This window comes from Amia ocellicauda, chromosome 20 (assembly GCF_036373705.1).
Source record: "Amia ocellicauda isolate fAmiCal2 chromosome 20, fAmiCal2.hap1, whole genome shotgun sequence".
In the NCBI taxonomy this organism is placed as follows: Eukaryota; Metazoa; Chordata; class Actinopteri; order Amiiformes; family Amiidae; genus Amia; species Amia ocellicauda.
In genome coordinates this window covers 16,108,238-16,135,814 of record NC_089869.1, presented here as the reverse complement: position 1 = coordinate 16,135,814, position 27,577 = coordinate 16,108,238, and the positions used below count along the sequence as shown (strand labels likewise).

General features: G+C 34.4%; 1 protein-coding gene across 15 annotated transcripts in view; it reads left to right on the top strand.

Annotated features, from left to right (window-relative positions):
- The window catches only part of kcnma1a (potassium large conductance calcium-activated channel, subfamily M, alpha member 1a), a 180,482-nt gene extending 154,802 nt beyond the window's left edge, over positions 1-25,680 (top strand). For 5 of the 15 annotated variants that reach the window (XM_066693758.1, XM_066693763.1, XM_066693759.1 and 2 more), the window contains 9 exons: positions 280-472; positions 5,585-5,698; positions 6,936-7,019; positions 8,609-8,739; positions 12,323-12,517; positions 13,010-13,128; positions 13,425-13,646; positions 18,986-19,014; positions 20,495-25,680. In XM_066693758.1, coding sequence (XP_066549855.1) covers positions 280-472; positions 5,585-5,698; positions 6,936-7,019; positions 8,609-8,739; positions 12,323-12,517; positions 13,010-13,128; positions 13,425-13,646; positions 18,986-19,014; positions 20,495-20,646 — 1,239 coding nt within the window. In that variant the 3' untranslated portion in view covers positions 20,647-25,680. The remainder of the gene's footprint in view (positions 1-279; positions 473-5,584; positions 5,699-6,935; positions 7,020-8,608; positions 8,740-12,322; positions 12,518-13,009; positions 13,129-13,424; positions 13,647-18,985; positions 19,015-20,494) is intronic. The other 10 variants (XM_066693767.1, XM_066693766.1, XM_066693761.1 and 7 more) reach the window with 3 other exon arrangements.
- Positions 25,681-27,577: the final 1,897 nt, after the last annotated feature.

The window sequence follows — 27,577 nt, the reverse complement described above, 5'->3', positions numbered from 1 at the left end:
TTGCTACAATTCAATTGCCTTGCATAGCTAAGATGTAAAATGCTGGCATAATGCCGAGATTTGTGCTTGTTAGCGATGGCTTGACTGAGTATTAAAACTGAACCCAAAAACGCTGCCATCAGCACCAACTACCCTTTAGATTAATACACATCTCCGATTCCCCAGCACATAGTTAGATCAGCTGAATGTCACAGCATAAAAAAATAATACTTGTTAACTAATTTCCCAAAGCTCCTTTCTCAATCTTTAATTTGTTTTTCTCTTTTTTCTGTGCCGAAGGGTACGCCATTAAGTCGGGCTGATTTAAGGGCTGTCAACATCAACCTCTGCGACATGTGCGTTATCCTGTCAGCCAATCAGAACAATATCGATGATGCTTCGCTGCAGGACAAGGAATGCATCTTGGCGTCACTCAACATCAAATCTATGCAGTTTGATGACAGCATCGGGGTCTTGCAGGCTAATTCCCAAGGTAAGGACTGCCCTATAATACTTCACTGCATTGCCTACAGGGGACAGGACCTGGCAAGAAGAATATCCCTCACTCAGTGATTTAAAGGACCTCACATCAGTTTGTTTGACAGTTAAACCTGCTGATTACTATGATGGTTTAAAGAAACCGCCAACCCTTTTCATGAGCCACAGTGCCTAATAAATTGACCTGAAACAAAGGACATAATAAATGACTGAGGAGGATCATTTAACCTAGAATTATGGAAAGGAGGAGACAAAATGTGTGAACAGCAGACGTATTTCATGTTTACGGTTTGAAATGTAACACACATACGCTTACTGTGGGTCTATTTCTTTTAACATTATAGCACTGTTCCTTTAGTCAAATATGTGTGTGTGCACTCATGTATATATACACAGTGCACTATCTAAATCATATAGTTTTACATATATATATATATATATAAAACTATATATCCTTTGTGAAACCTCTTTCACAGATGTATTGCTCAAACCCAGCAATAGAAGTTTAGCAAAACAAAAACAAATCATCCACCTATTTGTAAAGATCGGCAGGACTGTTACTAATTAACATCGGGAGTAGCAGCTATATTCTCAGACAAATGTAGTTGAACAGATTGTTTATACATTCAGATAAACATGTAACCTCTTGTGCCCATCAGGATTCATCATCATTAAGCAAGCAATGCAAATCTGCGTTTCGAGGTTATTATGGGCTGGCGTTCATTAGGGATATTACTCATGCCTTGGAATGTATTTATTTCATTCATTATGATTAAGATGCTAAGAACTGTATTTTAAGTTGTTCTGAGTAGGAAAAATATTGTAATGAAAAGCATTTATGATAATAACAATAATAGTACTAAGGAGAAGAAGAGGTTTTTTTAGTAGCTTTTCATGTTTTGATTTATGATTTTCATGTTTTAAATTATTACATTAATAGTTAAATAGACAATTTGCTTAAGCATTTTCAAAATGGCAAATAATACTATAATTGTAACACAAGTTATTTGTTGTTCTGTGTTTAATGATGACTATTTTAATTTCATATTAAATTCATGATTAATTTTTCCTGTTTACAAAGTGGGTTATGACATTTGTTTGCTTGTTCCAAACACTGTTTCATGAAGACTGTGTACCATGGAGCAATATACTTGGTACAGATACAGACGTTACCATCGGACATATTTCTTGAATAATTAACAGTTCCATGCAGCTGTGTACCAGTCTTTCAGTGCATATAGACAATTGATAGTCACATTGCACCACCCTGTGCTGTGTATTTATTTGTCCATGTTATTGTCCCTGTTCTCCACAATCCTATTTGTATGTGCTCCAAATTGCATTGTTCCACAGTGCACAATAATCACAATAGTTATTTCAACTGACAATTAGACCAGAATCACAGTTGCGATTAAAAAGTATTTTGAGCTCCAGGTGTGCGATTAAGCTTTATTGCAAATCCACTTTACTTGATCCAAGCACTATTCCGAAATGACTCTACAGTCCTATCTTGGAGAGCAATAAAATACCTGAACGGTCGATCTAGAACTTTAAAGGGAAAAATAATTACGTGATATGATGAGCCCAGTACTTTTAAGTAAATGTGGTGGAATATCAATCAATGAGACACAATTATTTGTCTTATCAAAGCGTGATAAGCTAGAAGGGAGAAATCACGTTAAGGAAAATATTATGTAATATGTAGGCCTATAATTCTATACATTGCAAAAGGGGATGGAGACAGTTAAGCCAAAAAGTATTGTACTGTGTGTAGTCAGTCTACCATTCTCAAACCAATACTGTCTGCTTACTATATGAATATACATACATATATTCACATTATTTAATCAGTTTTTCTGTCGGCTAAATATCCTGCTACTGACCGAGACTAGAGGTCACACTGATAGGTCTCCAAAGTCACACAGTTCCAATGGAAGTAAGCAAAAAACACATTTTTCAATATGAAAGTATAGGAAATAAACTGCTATAGACATAAGTTTGTGTCCCCTTTTCCACTGTAAAATTATCACTACATTTAAGTTCTTGTCTGTGCAGCATAAAATATTGAAATACATCCCTCACTCCACACAAATACATTAAGTTATGCCTTGTAAAGGGATAATTTACAATATCATGTTTTTATTTTTTCCCTGCTATATTGGTATATAAATATTTTGGGTGAAATGTAGTAGTAATCAAGGTGGGTTTTAAACCACAGTATCCTAAGGAGTTCTCTTTATAGGCAACAATTCAGATGTTGATTATGCACTCGGGACCTAAAGTTTAAATCACCCTTTCATGGAATACATGAATTGGGAATAATGCTAGGTTTGATTACAAGTGTTATATCACCCTGATATAGACAGACTATGCTTCAGTTAGTTTATAAATATTTAACTTTCCCAAAGATATTGAATCATAATTTAAGAACAAATTGCATACAGCACCAATGGCATCACCAAAGCTTAAATCATAACTTGTATATTAAACACACACACACACAGTTAACATCCAAGAAACTTATATACAGTAAAGCAGTCTTCAATCTCCTGGGGGTAACCAAAATGTTGTTTTCAATTGTATTAGCTGTAGTAAGCAAAGTGGTAATATAGCAATGAGACATTGTTACTCCGGCAATATGAAATATCTACTGTAAAAAAGGATAATAAAAGCTACATTCTCTACAACCTTTACTTTTCATTATTTGAGCTATTTGTGTGAGCTCTAATTTAAAGTTATAGTCTAGCACTTGGAAAAAAGTTTGTAAACATTTTGTTGTTGAACTCAGTCTGTAGTTTTTCTTTTCTCTTTAAGTCTCTTTTGGTCACAGCAGGAGATATCACTTATTTCCTACTAATTGTCCAAAACAAGCCTGTTAGAAAGCTTGTAAATTAACTGCTTTTTGAAATTTTAATGAGATAATTACATGTTCATAAAATGTTGTTTCAGTTGTAGATGATGTCAGTAATGTTTATATAATTGCAAAATGAGATGCATTAAATCAGTGTGTGCAATTAAGGGGTTTATCTTGATTGGGCAAGACAACAATGTGGGACATTATCATTAAGGGCCTTCATGTGCTAAATACCTACTGTACTGTATTGCTAGTAACTGAGATGGGGTATATATATTTAAAATGACCTTACAATGTACATTCAAGTTGTTTAAACACCCAAGACAGATTTAGTTTCTTTAAATTGTAATGATATAGTCTGCTGTAATATAGTTTTAGAGAGAGAAAAAAGAGAAAAGTGTTAGATCATTTTTTTTTTTAATTTTTAAGTGTGCTGACAGCAAACATTCTCCATTTAAGATTAAATAAATGAGTATAGGGAATGTATTTCCATATTTTAGATAAGAGACCTCAAGGGTATTTATTGACTTCACTACCTTTTATCTAATCAATTATATTAGAGTAAGATCGTTATTATTAACTGTAGTACTTACAAGGTTAAAGACTATCTTAGATCTTTTAGAATCCTACATATCTATAAAGGTATAAATTTCACTAAAACTCAAAATTATTTTCTCTTGCTAATAAAGATATATTGACCTATTCCAGTTTTCTTGCCATTAATAGTTTTAGTTCTAAATGATCAATTACAGTTGACTTGGATATTGGAACTTAACATATATATATATAAATAAAATTTAATTTTGTAGCCGCACTCTCACTTATTTGGTTTTTAGACCAGACTTTTGTATAATAAAAAGGCTACCTGATGAAGACATAGTAGTGTCGCAATGTGTTGTGATGTGATTCAATAACATTAAAGTTTTATTATATAAAAATCTGGTCTAAAAACCAAAGTGAGAGTGCGGCTACAAAATTAAATGTATGCCTTATTTTGGCCAGCACCTCATGGGAATGAAGACGCTGTAGTGCATGGATGCTTTCAAGCTACATTCATATATATATATATATATATAATTATAAACTACAATTTACCAAAGCATTTACTTAGTTGTGTATTCATGTTTTTACTCGATTGGTCCACAAACGGTTTTGTCTAATTTGAATACCTTGTGACACTCTTTAAAAGAGAATGGCTCTATAAAAAGCACCTTGCATTGTGAGTGAAGGTCCTGACTAAAAACATTCAGTTTTACAAATATGTTTTCTGATACTTTTTTGAATATGTATGTGGTAATGTATAAGTTCAAATTATTTTGCTACTACTGTGTCAAGATAATATGTTTGTGTAGGGAATAATGGAATGTAGTTGTCACTTTTTAAAGAAAGTAAATGTCATATGTTATACACATCAACAAATTAATGTGAAAAGGATAACGCAAGTGCCGCTGGTTTCCACAGATTGCCACGAGCGTAGTGAGGCTTTATCATTGACATATTCAGAAACTCGATTGAAAGTAATTCTGTTCAGATTTTAGTTTTAAGAAAAATGCTAAACATTTGGTGTCTTGTCTGTTTTAACATGGTTATTCAAGCATGTTGTTGTGGTGCTTCAAATTCCCTGACAGAAATGGCAAAGTCTATGTATTGGATTTGCTATTCCTTTAAAACTTTTTGACCTGAATATATTCCTTGCATTATGGTTGTCACTTTAAAACTATAAGCTTGCATTTTCTTAAGTCAGCATTAAATGATGGATGTCAAAACACAGGCAATGTATTATGCATATAGCATTACTGATTTAAGGTGTTTACTTGTCAGCTTGAAGAAATGCAAAAATGTCAAGTCGTGTGAATTCATACTCATGTCACTTGTAGTGTATTTCATGGCTCCGAATGGCGCTATTTCTGATAAAAGGTTTTCAGGTTCCACTTCACCACTTTTGTGGTAACAAAATGAACAGCATATAAAATTTATATCTGGTAGCTGATGGAAGGCTGTAAATGCTAAATATGCTTCAAGTGACCTGAACAAGCACAATATCCATTCCCATTATTAAGTATTTAGGCAACCACAGGAATATTGTTTTCCTTTTTTTTTTTTTTTTTTTTAACATATTCTTACAGTCTCAAGCCCATACAAAACACAAACATGTATGATAAGAAACATACTACCCTTTAAAAATGTTTGTTGTATTGAAACTAAAACATGCTTTCTATCTTATGGTGTTCTTATTTGTATTTTTTTCTGAAGGCTTTACACCACCTGGGATGGACAGGTCATCTCCAGACAACAGTCCAGTCCATGGGTTAGTCCGTCAGGCGTCCATAACAACGGGAGCCAATATCCCCATCATTACTGAACTAGGTAAGATGATCCCTTTTTATCACTCAATTGCAAGTAATAACAACTTACATCTAAGTTTCCCTCTCCAAAAAAGGAAAATAGGTATATATTGTGTGTGTGTGTGTGTGTGTGTATATATATATATATATATATATATATATATATATATATATATACACACACACAAAACCAGATGCATATGAAATGCATTATCAGATTATTTATCTGTGAGGTTTTTGTAGGGGGGTGGGGGGGAAGAGGACTCAACGAGGGAAGTGCAGTAATTACAGTGCTATATAGCTGACATTCACAATGTTAATGTACAAGAATAGAAATGCTGCCCTGTCTAAAACTTCAGAGTAGCAAAAAGGATCCATTTATTAATAACAATGAATCTGCCCGTGTCCCCGTGGAGCTGGAACTCATGAAAGTTGCAGATCTCTGTGGGTATTAAAGCGCATTGGAGACCGGCCACCATAACTTCCCTCTGACCCTATTAAAGGGCTGTGTATAGAGAGGGCTTCTGAAATGGGGACATTTGCTATGTGAACTGGATTTCATCTAATCTTGCAAATTCCATACGAGCCCTGCGCTCAAGAACATAAAACTGCATGCTTAATAGTAGACACCAAAAAGCAATGGCACAGAGAATTGTAAGAGGTACTGTGTGCTTTGGGCAGAGTGTGGCAACTCTCGTGTAATTAAAATAGTTTTTTAAACAGAATTATATACAATGTAGGGAAATGACTCTTTCCACAGTGAATAAAGGGAAATATAACAACTTGCAGTCAAAAGAACAAGCTTTATAGAGCAAATGTCTCAACCCAGATACCGTAAGCATGGTATCCAGAATGCAGAGCTGTACGTGTTCCTTTCCATTTTCTAGCTTTTGTATTCATTCAATTTCCAATGGATTCTGGGTGTCGTTATGTTAAATACAACAAGTCAATAGAAATGTCCATAAGGACAGAAAAGGTTGAAGTTGGGTTACAGTTTGAGCAATGTTTTAGCAGCTATTAAATACTAAAACCGTTTCTTCTATAAAAGGGACTTAAGTCCAGTTTTCGTGTTGTATATTTAGGGAGTCAGTTGAAAAGGGTCAGTCATAAAGCTTCCTTTTTGCTGTGTTTGTGAGAAATGTGGCGGGCTCTGCAGTAGAGTACTGTGTTTTGTTTCATTGTCCTTTCTTGGTCTTACATGCCTCTTTCTTGAATATGTTTCAATAACTGTTTCCCTCAACGCTGTTTTGCATCATTAGCTAAGCCTGGCAAACTACTGCCGTTGGTTTCACTCAGTCAGGAAAAAAACAGTGGAACCAACATTCAAATGATAACTGAACTCGGTAAGCAGTGCCTTTGTCCTTTACTGCAGTGTCGTTCTTCCTCCTTCATCAGCTTTTCTTGATTTATCTGGCTGCAATAGAGGCCTGCTCCCATGGCACCACTTTGAACACATTTTATTCTTGGTTCTGGTTGAAATTGACTGTCTTGTTTTGGCCTTTTTTAATGATTTTTTTTTTTTTCGCAGAGCATCACTAGGCCTTTGATCACACTAGTCTGTCCTTGTGGCTGTTTCCATAGCATCTCCTCACAGTTCATTTCTTCGGCCTAGGCCCTTTTCATCAGCCTCTTGTCAATATGACTGACATTTCTTTTCACAGCTCACAGGAAGTCTGGGAAGAAATAAAATTTCAAAAACAAAACTCAAGATCAAACCTTCCTTTAAGCTGTTTATTTTTTTCTCTCGACCTAATCTCTAAAGCATAGATTTTGAAGCTCTGAAACAAAGACAGCTTTTGTGATGCACTTTTCAAATAAAATGGGATTCTCAGCTTTATCTGAAAATTATGTCCAGTGGTGTTAGAAAGCTCGGTAGGAGCAATACCGGAGGAGACACAGATTTAAAAAGATGGTTTCAAGTTTCAAAATCTGTTCATTTTTAAGATAAAAACATACTATGAAAAAGAATGAATGATTCATTTATGGAATCAGTAAGTAATATTAAATAGCCGTACATTTTACATATTTCACGTTAACTAAAATATAAAAGCCGATGCGAATAAAAAAGCGAAAGCGTCCACCCTTTCAGAGTTTTCACAAATTTGTTTTAAACATAAATCTCAGAGAAAGGAGAATACAGTTGAACTTATGTATTTTTAAATATATTTCAGCTAAAAAAGCAGATGGCATTTTCCTGCTGAGTACTGTAAACATAATGGTCTCATCACGTACAATTTATTAAACAATTTTTCATCATGCTATGTGCAGTGATGCACCAAACTAGTTTTAGATCAGAAAGCGCTCTTCATTTCTTGCATTTATATAAAAGACAGTCTTTTTCAGATGCAAATTGAAATGTATATTTTAGTTGCCTACATGATGATACCTCAGTCAGACATTTCTTGCCTTGAATATATCCAGTTTCAAGCTGCAGAAATGCATGGTCCTGTAAATGCATGAAGTATGTGGATGTGGGATGTATTTAAAGTGCTTGACTCTTGAAGGAATATCATGGGGGAAAAGTGTTATATTTACATCTTTCAATTTCCATTTTTTGTCAAAACACAAACACCCACATAAGATTAATCATTTAGAAAACAATATGCTGAAACAAGGTTTTAATTTGGTATATAATAGACATTGTGCAAAATGGAAGCTGTTAATGGACTGTAAACAATATTGATAAGAACATTTGTATCTTATTAAAACAGAAAATGCCATTTTAAAACTTCTTGTTTGTTGCATGTCAGGGCATTTGGCTAATATCACCTATGGAACACAAAAATGTAAACCTTCTTCATTTTATAAAGTACTTTGTTAAGATCCATCACTCATGGGTGCAGTTACAATGGTTACAATAAAGTTAGCTGGATGTTTTCCATGTTTCGAGATATTCTTAGACGTCATTAATTCTAAGTCTTTGTCTCCTCAGTAAATGATTCCAATGTTCAGTTCCTGGATCAAGATGATGATGACGATCCTGACACGGAGCTGTACCTCACACAGCCTTTCGCCTGCGGAACAGCGTTTGCAGTCAGCGTGCTGGATTCCTTGATGAGTGCAGTAAGTCAATACTGTTTCATAGACATGTGCATAAGGTACTATAGAAAATAGAAATAGAAAACGGAAGTAGCAGAGGTTTCAGCATCTACTGAATGTTTTTGTATTATGTACTTCAATCAGGCTTCAAGGTGGGCTTTGCCGAGTCCCATACAGGCCAGATTTGTGGAGTGCTTGGGAAGTTCTTGTCACATGCACACTTTGACCAGTCTTGACCATAAAAGCCTTGCAAAGTTGCCATTGACCTATTAGTAGCCTCTCTGATCAGTCTCCTTCTTGCTTGGCCATCCAGTTTGGAGGGACAGTCTGATCTAGGCAGGGTCTTGGTGGTACCAAACACCTTCCACTTCTTAGTAATAGTCTTGACAGCGCTCCAAGGGATACTCAAGGCCTTTGGTATGTATTTTTATACTCATCCCCTGATCTGTGCCTTTCAATAACTTTGTCCCAGAGTTCTTTTGAAAGCTCCTTGGTGCTCATGGTTGAGTCTTTTCTTTGAAATGCACTACCCACTTAAGGGAACCTACAGGAACTGCTGAATTTATCCTGAAATCATGTGAATCACTACAGTTTAATACAGGTGGAGGCCACTTAACTTTCACCTATCTAATTGAGGATTGCTATTACATGGGATGTGGACATTTATCTAACCAAGCTTTTATTTTTAATTACTTTTTTAATTAATTTTCAACAGATTAAAAAAAATATATATATATATATATATATATGTTTTACTTGGAAGTTATGTAGTAAGATAAATGAAAAAACATATTTGTAATGCATTTTAATTCCAGGCTATAAGGGAACAAAAAGTGAACATTTCAAAGAGGGGTGTAGACTTTCTATAAGCACTGTATATGCAATAATATAATTAATTGTGAATGCATCTTTAAAATAAACATTATATATATATATATATATATATATATATATATATATATATATATATATATATATAATAAACACATTTTAGGAAGATGCACTTCATGTGAAATTAGTTTAGAAGGATTTTTTTTCCACCTGCAATCTGAATTGAGTAGGGCCCTTGAGTCTCGGCAGAGCTCCTGCTTGTGAAGCTTAACTTGCTAAAGGCTGGAGGAGAATGTAGGCCAGTCTCCCCACCAAGGACAGAGCCGTGATTTGCCTGAAAACAAAATTATTGACAAGTGAGAGGGCTGGGAATGCCTGCAACCTAACAGTCAGGTGTTTCAGAGTAGTCAGTCACTCTTCAAATGATGAAGGAATAATAACATGGCTTGGTTTGAAGCTGCCAATTAAGTATCTCTTGAGAAAATTAACAATGAGTTTTTTCCACTCTTAATATTAAAGAACAGCAACATTTATTAATCTTTAAGCAGCTAAATAAGGTAGTGGATTAAATTAGTGTTGTTAGGGAGTACATTAAACAGACTTGTACTTACTTTTACTTCCCTCTTTTTATAATTTAGTGGTATTTAATTGTATTTAGTGTTGATTTTTCTGAACAGCTTGTTAGGTTATGGTGTTAGAATATGTTTTTCCGTTAACATTCACTGTTTGAGTTCCTATTAAAAAAAAAACTAAAACACTTAGACTGTAGAAGTCACCTTTTAGGTTTTATTAATATAGTGCCTGCAAACATCTGTTCTTTAAATTGTAATAAAAATATGATTTGAACTATACGATATCAAGAACTAACTACATCATATTTAGCCCTCTAGAAACATGATCTGGAGAGAACAGGAGCAGACAATAGCCCAAAACAAACCTTTTAACGATTTCCCCTGAAGCATTAATATTTAAGCAGGTTAGAGATAAGTATGTTTTGATTAGATTGGATTTTTAAATATATGAAACATTGATTGTTGTGGCTCTTCTCTAAATTTTCAAGAACTTTTATATCTTGGTACTGTTTCTAATGCATTAAACAATTAATGTGCATATGTATTTACTTAATGTAGTCACATGACTCCTCAAACATATCCCCAAACTTTAAGGTTTGCATCCAGTCACATATAAAATTCAGGTTCCACTAGTGGGGGAAAGTTGGTAAATGAAAATGTCACATTGATCAGACAGTGCTCTGTGGTAGAGTGTCATCAAAGGAAATTTGTTGTCAAGACTCTTCTCATAAAATGTGTCATCAAATGGATTTTCAAGAGGCACATTAGATGTTTTAACAAGGTAAGTACTGAATACAGTTGCATTTAATGACACCCTTGAAAAATCAGGTGGGCCTAAAGGTGCAAGCACAGTTTTTTTTGCCTATAATATTTGCCTAGTTATTAAAAATTGGAAGTGGGAAAGGATATCATTTTTTTAAGACCATTGAAATCCTTCACAGATATGATGACTTAATTTGGCTACCTTTCAGTTTGAGTGAGGTTAGAACAAAGCAGCCTTCAAGTGCATTTCACAGTGGACAAAGGTAATGCTTGCTAATAGACAGCGCTCATCCATCATCCAGCTCAATAGCTCTGTCAGCCTCCCGGAGAGCTGTCATAGCTCAGTAGGAGTCATAAGTGACACGAGATTGTACGCCGTTAAATAAATTAAATTATTTGATCCCATTTTACTCCTTGTAGATACAAAAACTAAAATGTACATTTCCAGCCATTGTAAAGCCAGGAGGAAAATACAGAATTGGTTATGCAAGGTCAACATCTCCAACATGTGAAAATACACAATAGTCTGCTGTGAAATGGGGAGACGCCTTTCAACCATTAAATTCAGCCTAAAAAACTATACTGTTAGCCCCCCTCCTCGGAAACAGAGAAAGGTTACATTTGTGCATTGACTTTCTTTTTGGCATTGTTTGCCCACAAACTTTGAAGTAGATCACAGAAAAAAGGGCTAGGTGGCACTACTGGCTTAATGATGCCAGACCCACTCATTCTTCACATTGAACAGAACACCTGTCAGCCGGTTAGAACAGGGACAACTCACCGACTGTTTCATAAGGGACTTAGGAGGTTTGCACTTATTATTTAAGCATATTTACAAGTCATATTTCACTCATGAAATATACAAAATAATGTAGAATTTAAAAGAATTAGTGCTTTATCATGACTTCCATAATCCTAATGAAAGGAACCTATTAGTTATTCCAAATATTACATATATTTTAATACACTAAAACAGGAGTCATATGTAAGCTATTCACAAGAGTAATAACTACCTAGGTTTAAATCCAGCCATTCATTTTCACAGGAAAAAGATGTGTCCTGACCACTTTTATGCGATTTGCCATCTCAATTATATGGGCAGATCGCATGTATGCATATGATGGAAGAATACTTACACCTACAACCATGGCTGTCATCAGTCGTTCTTAGAATTTGTTCTTTTCATTATATCATATATATGTATGCATGTATGTATATAATAACAGACTGAATCAGTGTTTAAAAAGGATCCTGGTGATGCCTAATGGAACAGAAGAAAATGAAGTAATTGGAGTCTGCCGTCTTTTCACTTCCCACATAAAACTATTTGAAGAGACAGCTCGGGAGTTTAAATAACAGAACTCCAGATAACTTGCAATTTGAATGTCTTCAGTTGTGACTTTAATGGTGTTTGCTTAAAGATTTTTCTTTTATCTCTGCAGACATACTTCAATGATAATATCCTCACATTGATACGGACATTAGTAACAGGGGGAGCTACACCAGAGCTGGAGGCGCTTCTGGCTGAAGAAAATGCTCTTAGAGGGGGCTACAGCACACCACAGACACTTGCAAACAGGGACAGGTGTCGTGTTGCACAGTTGGCACTGTACGATGGCCCCTTTGCGGACTTGGGGGTAAGTGAACATTTAAAAAGAGTTGACGCATTGTGCGAGTTCACAGTTGCATCCTTTTTTGATGTTCTTTATGTCCACTAACATGAGAGTATGGATGGGTATGATTTGAAATACTAATTATGTAAATGGTTGTTTTTTATTTAAACGGTGCAATGTTTAGATTTTTCATTGTACATCATATGAACAGAAGTGAATATCTTTTACATTGAACCAGACTTCAGCTGTATAGATCGCAAATGATAAGGCACTGAATTTGCAAGAAAAAGAAGGTTTGCCACAATGTGTACACAGAAATTTAGAGTACTTGACAACCTAATGTTTAGGCCCGCTTGTTCAAGGCCTTTTGACAATTGAAAGCCTCATTTAAATAGTTGACAATTTAACAAAATGTAGTTGTTTTATATAATTACCCAGTCGGTGTTAACTAATCTTTTCACAAAATGTTCAGTAATACTAGAATTTCAATCACTTGCATATCGGTTTGCTTTGCAGGATGGTGGCTGCTATGGTGACCTGTTTTGTAAAGCATTGAAAACGTATAACATGCTGTGCTTTGGAATCTATCGATTAAGAGATGCACATCTAAATACTCCAAGTCAATGCACAAAACGGTGAGTCAGAGTACCCTAAAAGTGAGCTGCTCTTTGCAGTACAATCTAATAAATTGACTATCTAAAAGTACAAATTACAGAAAGTTGCCTGTGCCAAAACCCCCCATTTTCACCTCCATTGGGGAAGCTACTCAATGTGCGTGGGGTTTAAAAGCTGGTGCTGCTCTGTCAAATGGGTGTCGGATTCTTAAAAAGCACTTGGTGTCTCCCCTTTCTAGGACAAAAAGATTGAAGTGAAGATTTATTTACCTATTACCAATAATTGAATAAGCCATATTTTTTTTCTTTTTCTCCAGGTATGTCATAACAAACCCTCCATACGAGTTTGAACTGGTCCCAACAGATCTGATCTTCTGTTTGATGCAGTTCGACCACAACGCGGGCCAGTCCAGGGCCAGTTTATCACATTCTTCTCATTCCTCCCACTCTTCCAGCAAAAAGAGCTCTTCTGTTCACTCAATCCCCACAGCTAACAGGCAAAACCGCAGCAAGGCCAGGGATTCCCGGGACAAACAGAAGTATGTGCACGAGTAAAGACTGACATGTGTACCTCTGTGTGTGTGACACTGTTTGTAACTACTGTTGTCCTCCGGTTGCATTTGATAGAGGAAACTCATGCTGTTTGCGTTACAGTACTTCATGTTTGTGAGTTTTTTCCATGGCTGTTTGCATGTAATCATCATTCTGATTGAAACATCACATGTATCCTTCTACTCATCATCATCCAATCAGCACAACAGCAACCATACAGTTAGGTCAAAAGGAGCGTAACAACAGGGGACACTGCACAGCTTTAGTATGCTGTGATCACGAACAGCTTCTCTTGGGTATACATTTATAAAGTGAAAATTGATATCCACATCTATTAACATCAGTCAGTTATTGGGTGTCAAAATGAGGTGACCCCTGACTAACTGACATGGTACACAATCTACTTTTAGTGTTTTTTTGAGAAGTATTCAGTCTTTTTGTTTGGTATTACAATTTCAAGTCAAACAATATTAATAGATTTTCACAGTTATAGAATATACAAATATACAATTATTTTATTGGATTTCAGTGCATTTAGAAACACCTTTAATTACCTATTAATTTAATAATGCTGTTTTCACTAAATCTTAACTGGTACAAAATACATTTTTAAATTTTAAAATATGTTCAACAGTACTTTACAACCATGGCTAAACAGATCAGTCTTAAAATTAAAAGTGTTAATATTTAATTTACTCACCATGAGCCTGATTACAAGACACACGTAATCCTGTAACAGTCAGAAAATGAAATGTAAAGTTTGTATCATTTGCATAAACAGGCAATTTAGGATAATTTATGGTACGTTGTAAGGAAATAATACCTTTTAATAATGCAAAGCAACATTTAGCATTACACTGGAACATTTGCCTTTGATTAAAATTAGACTTTTGTACTAATATTTGTTTACATCTTCTAAAAAGTAATTACTATCATAATAATTGTACTGCTTAACAGATAACTAAGTACCTTACATATTTCTTTCAGAACATTTTATTACCATAATTCACTTTTTATTATGGATATTTTAAGTAACTACTTGCCATAAATATTTCAGCCTTCTTAGATTACTAAGAACTGTAATAATAGCAATACTGATATTATACTACTCAACTTTTGCTTATAGCTCACATTAGACCCTTTCACAAATCAACAAGCAATGTCCATATTTTTTTGATGCTGTGCTCCACCAATATATAAGTTGCTTGACCCAGCATTTCAAATTCTGAAAGTACATGGATACACCCACACAATGTGTTATACCTGAGAGTTATTGGTTCACCTTAGTTTAAATATAATGGCCCTGAGACAAACTGGATGTTAGGAAGTGTAGGAATATTTGAAAATGGTGTAACTCAATGATGTGGCACTGAATTATTGAATTCGAAGAGGAATCGTGATCGCCTATCTGCAGTGCTGACACCAGAAGACTTGGCTCAGTGGACACAGGGTCACAACCCCTTAGAAAATGGTCATATTTATATTGAGACCTATGAATACTCCATGTGAGAAATTACCTTCACAGTCAGTTTGCATACAAGGTCCATAAGAGGACCCATAAGCCATGAACACAATCTAAACAAGGAACATTTGAGAGTGGCTAAAGACCATGTCAGGTGGAGAAATCAATGACTGGGTGGTGACAAATCCAATGTCAATGTAATCAAGACAGACAGAAGGGTCAGGGTCTGGTGACATCTTGGTAAACGGTTCTTAAAGCATCATGTTATGGAATATAATAGATATAGAGGGACTGTCACAGGGAGGGCTGGAATCAGTATATAGGGAATTACAACCCTCTGTAGCACCCAGGTTTGGTTTCCTCAAAGCTGTTAAGCACTGGGATTATATCATCCCTGTAAGAGTAATACCACCAGTTCAAAGTTGATGATGAAGTCTGCATAAATAGAGAAATTATCATCATTGCGAATCTCAAACAAAAAGTTGGATTGGCCAATGAGGTCTTCCAATCTGAAACCTGTTCAGCATGTTTGGGACAGAAAGAGATGGCAACTCTTCCAGCACTCTCCAGGACATCCTTATCCAAGAAAGAGCCCAGGAGTTACAACATGTATAGTAGCCGATTACTGGCATAGTCATGATGCCTTGTAGCAGATATACATGGTACTACTTGTGTGCCAGCAAATGGGACATCTGATTTTTTTATTTGTATTATTATTACAATCTATTCATGATTACATTTTTACAAAAAAGTGTCAAATTACATCATGCACTTTTTTGTATCATAATGTGTAATTTAAAGGTTAAACTTTAATGAAATTCATGAATGAACAGTATGGTATGAGCAAAAGTTGAATAGTGTATTTAACTGAGTTTACAATTGTATAATTTTACAATACTTATGATTGAAAAATGTACAGAAAACATTTTGTGTAAAAGGAACCAGTGATGTGAACATATAGACCATGGGCTAGAAACGCACATTTGATCATCATCTTTTGCAAGCATGCACCCATGAAGATGCATTTTATTTGAATGTATAACCTTTGAAAGTACTGAAATTATTTTACATTTGAAAACTAGGTGTCTAGATGGATTAATCTATACTTACTGGAATACAGTTGTTAGTAGATGGATTTTGAAAGCTCACCCTAAGATGCAGAGCTACTATTGTTACTAATCTGTTTAGTCAATCAGAAGAATATAGAACACATTGCTTTCTTTAATTATTTAAAAATAATTTCAGTATTTAAAAGGCTAATTGCAATTTTATATATTACTTTGATATAAAACTTGCATATTAACAGGAAACAATGTGCTATGCTATGAGTTTTAAACCCCAATGCAAATAATTAAATAAAAAAATACTCATATCACACAAAACACATTGTTTATATTCTTATGGCTTGTGAAGTGCTGCATGAAAGGTATTTTTGCTTGGTTTAATTTTTGAATTTTGAACACATGCACATGTGTGTGTGTACATTATATATATATAATTTTATATATATATATATATATATATAGTGTGTGTGCGTGTGTACGTATATATATATATACACATACACACACACAGATACTTACATACATACATACATATGCACACAAACACTATGCATATCGGTTTTAATTATTTTTGTAGATTTTTTGTTTTTTTTATCAGCAGTGTTGATTTTAGCATGAATTTGATAGAAATTGTTACTAAGACCTGCCAACATTTTTCCTGACATGACCAAATGCCAACGAAAACCTGTTCACTTGATCAGAAAGGCAATTATGGAATAATTTGTTGTCGGGACATCTATAAATGGTTTTCCAAATGAAATATTAATATAAAACCATTGGCCTTTTGGAAAAGTTCAATATGCTTTTCAAAACTATAATAGGTAGTGGATTTGTTTTACTGGCATTTTTACCTCTACCTCATATTGCAATGACATTTTTACAACTTGTAACATAGTCTACGGTCAATTTTCAGAACCTGAACTAAATGAGACTAAATAGCTATAAGAATATGGATAAAATATAAGCAATAATATTAAATAAAATGATCATAATGATCCGTGACAAGGGCAATGTTTTGCATAATTTAGTGCAGATCACCATTATCAAGTAAAGAATAACAGAAGCTATGCAATCAAAAATGGCCAGGCAGGAAGAAGTGACTCAAAGTGACAAGGTTCCCATATCCAACATTCTAAGCTTGCCAATGGATTTTTTAGGGTTGTATTAAATAGATTTTACCCAGTATTATTCTTTCCAAAAATGCTTTGCCATAATACACTACATTGCAGAACCCAGATATGAGGGCTTCATCTACTGAATTCCTGTTGTGTAGAAATCAGTGAGACAATGGGGGAGTTTACATGCAGTGTTTTTAACTGATGATGCGCGTGCACGTTTGGCCCCAAAAACTCGGCAGAATCAGGTTTGTGGCACAAAAAAATGGCCACAGAGAAGAACTTTCGAGTAAATGATGTAAAGATGACTAAAACACAGGAAAACAAGCCAATTTTCACATGTAAACCAACATTTCATGTGTAAATACTACAGAGATAATTGAATATATCCTTAAATTACTGCATTATAAAAGTATAAGATAACTTTATTGTGGGTGTCAAGGCAAAGCAAGTTACTGATGGACGTTTCATGGTTAGCAATGGTGTATTTCATGTTAATGGCAATGCGGAAAGCTGTTTTTTGTTTGTTTCCTATTATCATTATGCTTTCTATATTGTTGTGGGTCTGTTGTGCACTGTTCAGTACTGTACATCGTGTTGTAATCCTAACTTTATCAAATACTTATATTCATGGCTCAGTGATGTCAAAAAACACTTGGGTAAGATCAGTAAAACATTAAAAATATAAAACAATTAGACATAAGCCACAGCTGCATAGTGTTTAATTTAAACGCATCACGTGACAGTCACGGATTCTGCAATGTGTCTTGAGTATTGTCCTTGCACATGTAAACCACCCTTTCTGGGATTTACCTGGTAAAACAGTACGTAGAGCTAATTTACATATTGATTAACTCCTTTGTACTTAATTTGCATGATGTCGGGTAAACAGCAGCTCGTCCCAAGTGCAATAAACTAAAACCATGTAAACCCTGTGGAAGAGGGTCATGTAATCTTTGGCTCAAAAATATTGTCTTGAGGTCAAAACACACATGTAAACTCTGCCAATTTCATGGGAACCAAATTCTAGTCTTTTCCATTCTGTAACCTATGTTAATGCTAAATATAACTGCACTCCCCTTGGGTCCTCACTGTAGATTGTCACCTCCGCTTAATCAGGACTCAAAATCATTACCTCTGCACTAAATAATTGCATCTAAATATTACAACCTAACATGATATTTGTAATATATAAAATATCAAAATCCACTTTCTTTAAAAGCCTTAAGATTATCTTTATCTGGGACTATTAACTATTAACTCAAATGTATCAAGATTTCTGTGTCAGTTGCTTTACAAAGGCTATACAAATATTAAAACAAAAGGGCTATGTAGCTTGAGAGAATCAGACAATTCCTAATTGTTCTTCATAGTCATGTATGTTGTAGAAGGTGTTTTATGCAAAACCTTAACTAAATGTTTCTATGTTCCTCTTCGAAATATGTTCCACTGAAACATCACAGTAAAATATATACAGTACCAGTTATCACTTTAAACTAAATTCATTAACACAAACTTCTACTTATTTAAATTGAAAACCAAAGAGAACAGATAGCAGCTAAACCATGCTTACATTCACTTCAGGAGTGCAGTGAAGGAAATGGTCATGTCAGTGAATGTGTTTCAGATATGTAATTTGCTTTAAAATTCTGTAAAACTTACTTAGATTACTTCTTTTTCTAAAGTGCAACAAGGATGAATAGAATGGGCCAAGGTATGAAAGTTAATGATTATGCATGATGTAGCAACTGCCGTGGGTTTCAATCATAACTTTGTCCTTGTGAAGATTTTGTAAAGTTATGAACAGGGAGACACATTTATAAAATCATGCCTTAGTTTAAGTTTTGCTTTCTTAATGAAAGCAAATTGGCTGCTGCTGTTGCCCAGTGTTTATGTCATGTCTCAGTCCAATCAGCATTGCATGTGGTTGATCATGTGGTTTTCCATAATTCATGTTCAATTTCACCATAGGCTTCAGAGCTTTTTTGTTGTTGTTGTCCTTTTACCCTCTTTTATGATTCATATTTTTCTTTAGTGACCCTTATAGTATTGTTTAACATTTTTATTCTTCAGTACATTCTCAGCTTTTTGTTATATTTTTTAAAGACATTTGCAGTGTGTGAATTCTGTCGTGTGATTGCACGTGTCTGTTTTAATGTGAACTAAAAAAAAACAACGCAGTGAGCCAACGGAATATTATTAAAGTCAAGACCACGTAGAACTACTCTAGCACTGGGACATCGGATACAAAAATCAGATCACAAGTACACAAATATTTCAACCCCTTAGAATTTGTATGTAGGTTTATAGATTAGATTCGTTTTCTACAATCCAACCTGCAGGAAAGTTTTAATTTTAATCTTTGTCATTGTTTTGACAAATTTACTTTTTGTTTGATTTTAATCTTAAAGTTGAAAGCAGATGCCTTTTACTTCCTAATATGATTGCTAATGATACACGTAAGGAGATAAACTTAAAAGTTTAAAACCCTTTTCCCATTATTTTTATAAGATGAATCGGATAAAAACAACAAAGAAATCAATAGTTAAGCTATAAAATGGAGTATGCATATGACAGAAGGAAATTCAAATTTTGTGGAGTAACTACAGGTGCCTCTAGTAAAAGGAATAGGATGTTATTCTTGACCACCTGCACCACTGGAGGTTTTGCTGTGATTATACCAAACAACTATGGTGTGACACAAAGCCCTAGATACAAGCTGCCTGAAACATCAAGGTGTACAACCATTTGCATTACATTACATTTAATAAGAATAAATGTTGATAATTGAAAAAGAAAGGAATGGAAATTCCAAGCTGAAAGAAATAGTAAATTAGTAGCAGTCACTTTGACTACATAATAGTGTACATGATTTGGATTACCAATGCCACAAAATACTCAGTCTACATTAGTAGCTGTTTGCAATTTACAAAACGATTTCCCAGTGACACAAGTTTAACACAGCAAATGACTTTCCCCTGATAAAAAAAAAAAAAAGTTCAGATTCCATATTAACTTTTACACTCGAAATGTACATGGAAAAACTGCATCCGTATATTGATTGCTGTCTGAAATGTCTCTTTCAAACCTTTCTGAAAACTATAGTGTAACTATGAAGCAGTTCAGAGATATCCACAACTGACACCCATATATTTCCCCCTTGTCTGTCTTTGTATCACTTTGCCCTTTCACAGAAAAGAAATGGTTTACAGATGAACCAGAAAATGCCTATCCAAGGAACATTCAAATCAAGCCCATGAGCACTCACATGGCCAATCAAGTCAATCAATACAAATCTACAAGCAGCCTGATTCCACCAATCAGAGAAGTTGAAGATGAATGCTGAGTTCGAGGCCCGTGATGACATGTGCAAAGTTGGGACATTCTCTTGGAAGGAAGATAGAGATGAAGCAGCATTGTTCCTACCTTACTTGTTGTACCACTGACCAAGGATCAAGGATTATAATATGGTCACAGAAACTAGAAGGGACCCTCCTACTTGTATACCTTTAATGTTACTTCCATGCTTTTGGACAATGTTTTATTTATAAATATATATATAAATATAAATATATATATATATAAAGACAATCAAATAAGCATTGTACAGCCCCTAGCACTTTTTAAATTATTTGTATCATTAGTAGAAAGAAATCTTAAATTTTACTTCCTCTAATTCTTTGCAATAGTACATCTTTTATGTGGCCAGACTCCATATTTCCCCATTTTTGGAGAATGAGGGTCACTAAAGTGAAAGAAACAAGGACAGTTTCCAAAGAACGTCACCTGTTATATGTTAATCGAACATATATTTTGTTCAACATTGCATATCCCATTTCTTCTTCTTTTCTCTATTTGCACTAAATACATTTTTTTTTTTAACTGACTAGAAACACTCAGATGTACCCCCAAAATAGTGACGTCTTGGGAAGAGTCAACATAATTTCACTGGATAGTACAGGAGAGAGCAAGAACATGATATGTTTAGTCATGCTTTATTGGTAAGGTAGTGAACTAGAGGATTGAAAATACTCTGATTGGCATATGCTACCAACCTCAGATGGGATAATCTGAATATGTGCATTCCAGTTTCATAGTAACGTGTCAGTTTATATTAACCACGTCACTGCTTGAAACAGCATATCTATCTATGCATACTAGAATCACAGTGTTGTTCCAACCTGAAAATGTTAGGATCGGGATTTGTTTCTGAAATAATAAGTTCAGCATTTCCATAAGATGGCCAATGAGGTTTTTTTGTCATGGTGGTGCCATGCATGTTGTGCATGGTCTGTGCTTATTCCTTCTGTGGACTGGCCATTCAGTGTAATTTGAAGACCATAACCTGCATATTACAAGGTGATACTCAACCAGGTATATGCAGGTTTTGGAAGCAATCTCTCTCTACACTGATACTGCCAGTTATGGAAGGACACTACATTGACAACTAGGCATCAACAATGTCTAGAATGGAATCTCATTGGACAGTAAACTTTGCAGAATTTCTGTGTTCACATGTCCTGTTTCCGCAGGCATAAAGGATCGTCCAGGTCGACTACAGCATTGTCTAGTTGCTCAGTAAGACTCAATGAATGCCGGCCATGAGTACCTTACAATTTGGTAGCCACAAACTCCAATATGGTTGAACTGCTCCACTTAGTATTCTCTAAGATATATACAAAGACTCAAGATTGAGAAGTAGCCAATAAAATAAAATAAAAACGTATATCCCATACGATGCAATATCTGTAATAACAGAAATGAAGAAACGCAACATAAACACTGTCTTCAATTATTTTACCAAATTGCTGTTAAGCAATTAATACATTTTAAAACGCCACATATTGCTTTTTGTGGGCATCAGTGGGTCCTCCCTTGGCTTTTACCACTGCCTGGCACAGTATTGGCATGGAGGCAATAAGTGCTTGGATGTTCTCCATGACCAATTCTGATGCCATACCTACAGAGTCTCCAGGACTTAAACTTCCTGCTAGATGTTTAGGAAATCAGTTCAACCATATTGCGAGCCCTACCCGTGAGTGTCCTCATCGGTGCTGCTGTTTGCACTATTCAGATTATTCCGGTAGAAACATCTCAACTGCACTCCACAGCCATTCCCTTTGTCCAGTTCTGCTTCCCCAAATAGTTAATAAAGTTCAAAGAGTTCAACCTCTCAGTAGCAGAGTCTTGATGTCAAGAGTGTAGTGTATTACTGAAGCTTTCAGATGTTCAGCTGAATACAAAATGTTACGAATTCTCTGGCAAGTTTATACACACTTCCATAGTTATTTTATATCCATATACACAAAAATTCCATTTTTTACTTATTTTTGTATACATTTTAAGAATATTACTTCAATTTACAGGCTATTGAAATGCATTACACCCAAACTATACATAAAATAAATTCAGAAACTCACCATTGACAGACAGATTTAATATCATGCAAGATCATACTTTCCCTAAGCTATAGACATATTTAATACGGGATTGAAAAAGGCAAATATACATACATTATTGGGAGCATCCCTACAACCTATTAAGTAACTGCAATTAGAATAACTATATACTATGATTTGGTTTCTTTTGAGTGCTGCTTAAATGAACATGGGCTGCGTTGAAGTATTTTCTGCAGCAATATTTCTACACAAATATTACAAATGTTTCCCACTGAAGCATTATTCATTGGCTAGCAAAACTCAAAATAATGAATGAAAAAAATATTTTATTTATGGCATATACAGTAATATAAGACAGTTTAAAATATGGTGTAACCCAACCTAAAAACTTCTGATGTGCATGTAGATGGAAACAATTTTTAAAGATGCCTGCAGCTACTCTTTTTGTTACAAGGGTAGAATTGAATTTACGTTACTGATATTTGACCTAAATTAGGTCACATTAAAGGAAGAACACACTTGAACATTTCCATTTGCATAAACATATATAATTCTCCAAATTGTGTAGCGAAAACGTGCCACAGAAAGACCATTAAAGTATCCCTGGGTCATAAGCAGTTAGAAAATCGCTGATCAATTTATTGCAAACTTTCCATCAGTGGGTAAAGGAAAATACATAGCAGTCAAATTTGCTGTGTAAAGTTGTCCATTATAGAATTAAAAATTTTTTTTAGGCAAAACTATCTCAGCTTAAATGTCTGTCTACTGGGTGTGGTATGACTATTTCCATACTGCGACCACATAGGCTTTGTTCTGGAGTGAATTTTTGAATTGTGATTACATTGTTGTTACATTTTGTAGCAAGTAGAGTTATTAAAAAAAAAAATGTGAATATAATGTATGTATAATTGGATTGTTGATAATATACTTGCTAGCCTGAAAAGATTCAACAATTTAAACATTATTTTTCCCATATTATGTCTGAATTTAAAAAAAAAAGAAACGAAAGCTAAATTTTGACATTTTGTTTTTTAAGGTATACTTTCTTTTAACTTAATTTTTGCTTGTAATCATTTTCCTGTAATGAACATTTTTAGATACATCATCAAAATAAGTATCGCCATTACACACAGTAAACCCTCTAAATGCAGATGTTTTTAGAGGTTTTAAAGGAGTCTATTGCAGAGACAAATATTTACAGGGGCACTGATTTCAGAAAGCCAGAAATAATCTAAAACAGACAACCTTGGTTTAATGGTTTCATTATTTCAATGTTAACATTCCAGTTTGTCTGCTTATTTCTCATTTTAAATAATAATAATTACATTGGTTTAATCAGAATATTTTTAGTTTTTATTTAGTGAAATAAAGTGAAATATTAGCATTCCAAGATTTACTGGAAAAGAAAAAAATCAAGCAGACTGATACTTGAAATAAAAAACCTGCTCAATTCTTCCGTTACTGTATTTTAAATTTACTTATACAAAATTCTAGTCAAACAAAATATTTGCTTCTGAAGAAACAATATGATCTGCAGTGTCCCAATGTAAATAAAACTTGCGTGAGTACAAATTGTTTATGAAAAAAGCTGATATTTATAAGTGCAACATAGAAGCAGTAACAATGATTTTATACTTCATATTTACCAAAAAATGCATGTAGTTTACTGAAACAATGTGTCATTATATGTATGAACGGCAGTGTTTACTGTGACAATTGTACCTTTACACAATGATTACTCCCCAGCCTAACTGAAGAGTCAATATTCTGTTGGACATGACCTGAGTTCTGCTCAGGTCGCCATACGTTTATCTTGGGAGGCTGGTATTGGTCATGAAGATTGGGTCACCAAGCAGCATTCAGTCATTCGGAATTCTAAAGGAACGTTAGTCAGCAGGAGTCCAGGGTATGGCATCAAATACTGGCATAGAGAACATCCAAGCCAAAAGTGCCTCTATGTCAATACAGTGCCAGGCAGTGATTGAGGCCAAGGGAGGCTCCACGAAGACCCACTAAAGCAAAAAGTGGCTTTGTGAGGCAATTAGGAAACACATATGTGTTGGACAGTGTTTAATAATTTTGGATCTGGAGATAATGTGCATCCTATGGGAAAACTGAATTCAACTGAAATGGCTACTTCTATCATAGTACAGTGATTTATCTTACGAGAAGACGTTTAGACAAATGAAAAATGTTGATGGTAAGATGAATTAGGATGACTGAATGATGCAATTGGAGGCAAATTGTCAAGACTATATGCCCCAAATCGGATTTCCGTTCCCTATTGTATTGATTCCAAAATTAATAGTAAATAGAATGAATTCAAGATAATGAATTGGGAAAATCCTGTAATAAATTCTTTAACAAGATACATTAAATGTTCTTTATTCTCATACTAATTATACTAATTATCATCCATTCGGTTTTTTTAATTACTTTACAAGAGTTGCATTGCTCCTGATCTTCAGACTGTGCAGCTTCATGCATTGTTCTATTATAATAATAGGAGCCTGTATTTCCCACTATGCACGACTACTTTGACAGCATTCATGTTAATAGGTGGAAGTTCAGGCAGATAATTTTTGAACACATACAAATCCTTGGGGGTTAACATAAGTCTTAAGTAAATGTTACCATCAAGTCTCTGTGGCTATTTGAAACAACAAAACCAAAGGTAATAAAAAGTGTTACATTTTGACACCTAGTGGAACACTAAACAATAACTTAACACATTACACTTTGTTATTCTGTGGCACTTGTTCATTACAGGAAAAAGGAATATCACACAGTCATTTATTTTGTTTTGTTTTAGCGAAGGGATTACTGGAGAAACTGATGGTGCTGAGATGATCTACCTGACTCTGTCATATATGATATCCGGTGATAAATATATTGTCTTGTACAAAAAGTTTGTACATAAATTGTACATGGTTTCATTTTGTATTTTCTCAAATTAAAATTGATGTATTTGTGTTCTAAGACTTGATTTGTCCTCTCTCTTCTCATAGACTCTCACCATATTCATCATATACATGTATTAAGAGAAGTAGGATTGACCCACTCATTTAATCTGTCATGTACTCATCATTAGAAAACAAGAAATTATGTGTTTTGTTTAGGACAACCAGGTCTTAAGAAACTCTATGCCCATTTACTTTTTAATGTAAAACTGCTGAAGTATTTTGTTCAAAAAAGCTTTATACATTTAATCTCAGTATCCGCTTCCAGTTTATAGTGCATCTCATTAGAGTTATGGAAGGCCAACTTAACTGTAGTTATAAATTGTAAATGTAAAAATTTTTAAGAATTGTACAAAGGTCTGAAGTTTGAGAATAAAGAATTTTAGGGTGCACTAATCAATTGGATAATTCAATAGCTTTCAGTAGGTGGTGTGTTTGCTTTTTATAATGAGCTAATGGAATTAAGCCTATTAGCATACACAGTGTAGAGCAATTTCATCAAATTATGTAATTGGTAATTAATAGTCATTTATATCAATTGAATATAAAACAGGCATTTGAATTACCATTCCTAACATACAAGGGTAGAACTATGTAAATGTCAAACAATGTGATACACATTTCACTTATGCCCAGTACACAACAAATAATTTAGTTTTTATTTAGAAAACAGTTTTCATCTGTCTTCTTTGGCAGGTGAACAAAGGCAGGTGCAAGTTATGTGTCACATTTTTAAAGATATAAAATAAAGATAAACACTATGTAAATCTGGTTCTCTCTAATGTTTAAAATACATTCAAATTATCTAAAAAGTAAAACGAGCTGCATATTTGTATGTACTGTACAGTGTGTCTCTTTATGGGAAATGAACACTTTACATTACTGGTATCTTTATGCATGATGGGACTGTGTCCGAGGTGATTTTGAAAACTTTTGAATATATATTTCCTGCCATATGGACATGAAATAGAAATGATAAACTAAAATATATTTCTTCTTTTCTAGAATAATTTATGGTCATGTATTGTACTGAAACACAAGAAAGAAAAAGTTAAATTAAACATTAAAATAGCCCTAAGCAATACAAGACATGATTTTAAAGCCAGATGCTAAACAGTTTTTATTGGGATTGTTTTAGATGAGGTTGTAGCATCATATCCTTTATGTACTCATCCTTCTTTAATAATTGAAAGTTTGAGGAATACAGTTATGCCGTTAACTTGAATACATACACGCATTGTGGAGGGGCTCGTAAAGAATGACATAAGGTGCCGAAGAGGTAAGTTGGACAGGTGTAGTAAATGTTAGTCATGGAGGCTTTTAACACCTTGGACTTCATCTTTGAATTTTAATTGGAACTAAAGGCAGGCAAAGATCTGTCCTCCTGGGAATATCTAAAACTGTACTTTGATGTATGTACTGTAATTAGTCCGTAATTTAATAAATATCAATTTATCTTTTATACTAATATATTGTGGACATTTGTATTAAGAACCACAACTGCCTTCAGGTTTTGACATGGTTAAAAGATGCAAAAATGTATCATCATACATGTCATAATATACAGATATGTCAGCACTATGAGGGACAAACAGGGGAATTAAATGTCATTTTACATCTACAAGGATGGCCTGTCATTCACAGAGCTACGTGATGGACAAGATATTGTTTGTACATTACAGAGTTACTAACCTTTGTACTGAGCTTTCTAACAATGGATGAATGTTATATCTCCCTGAGCAAGCTGCAGATCTTAAATCACCTGATACTCCTTGTTCAAGTAAGAGAGGCCAATACCTCCTCACAACAGCAGCTAATTCTCCAATACAGGCCTATATATACTATCAGACAAATGTCAATATGTTATAGAAAGAATAGATTTCCTAGCAAGTACTGGTAGACAAATATACAGATCACA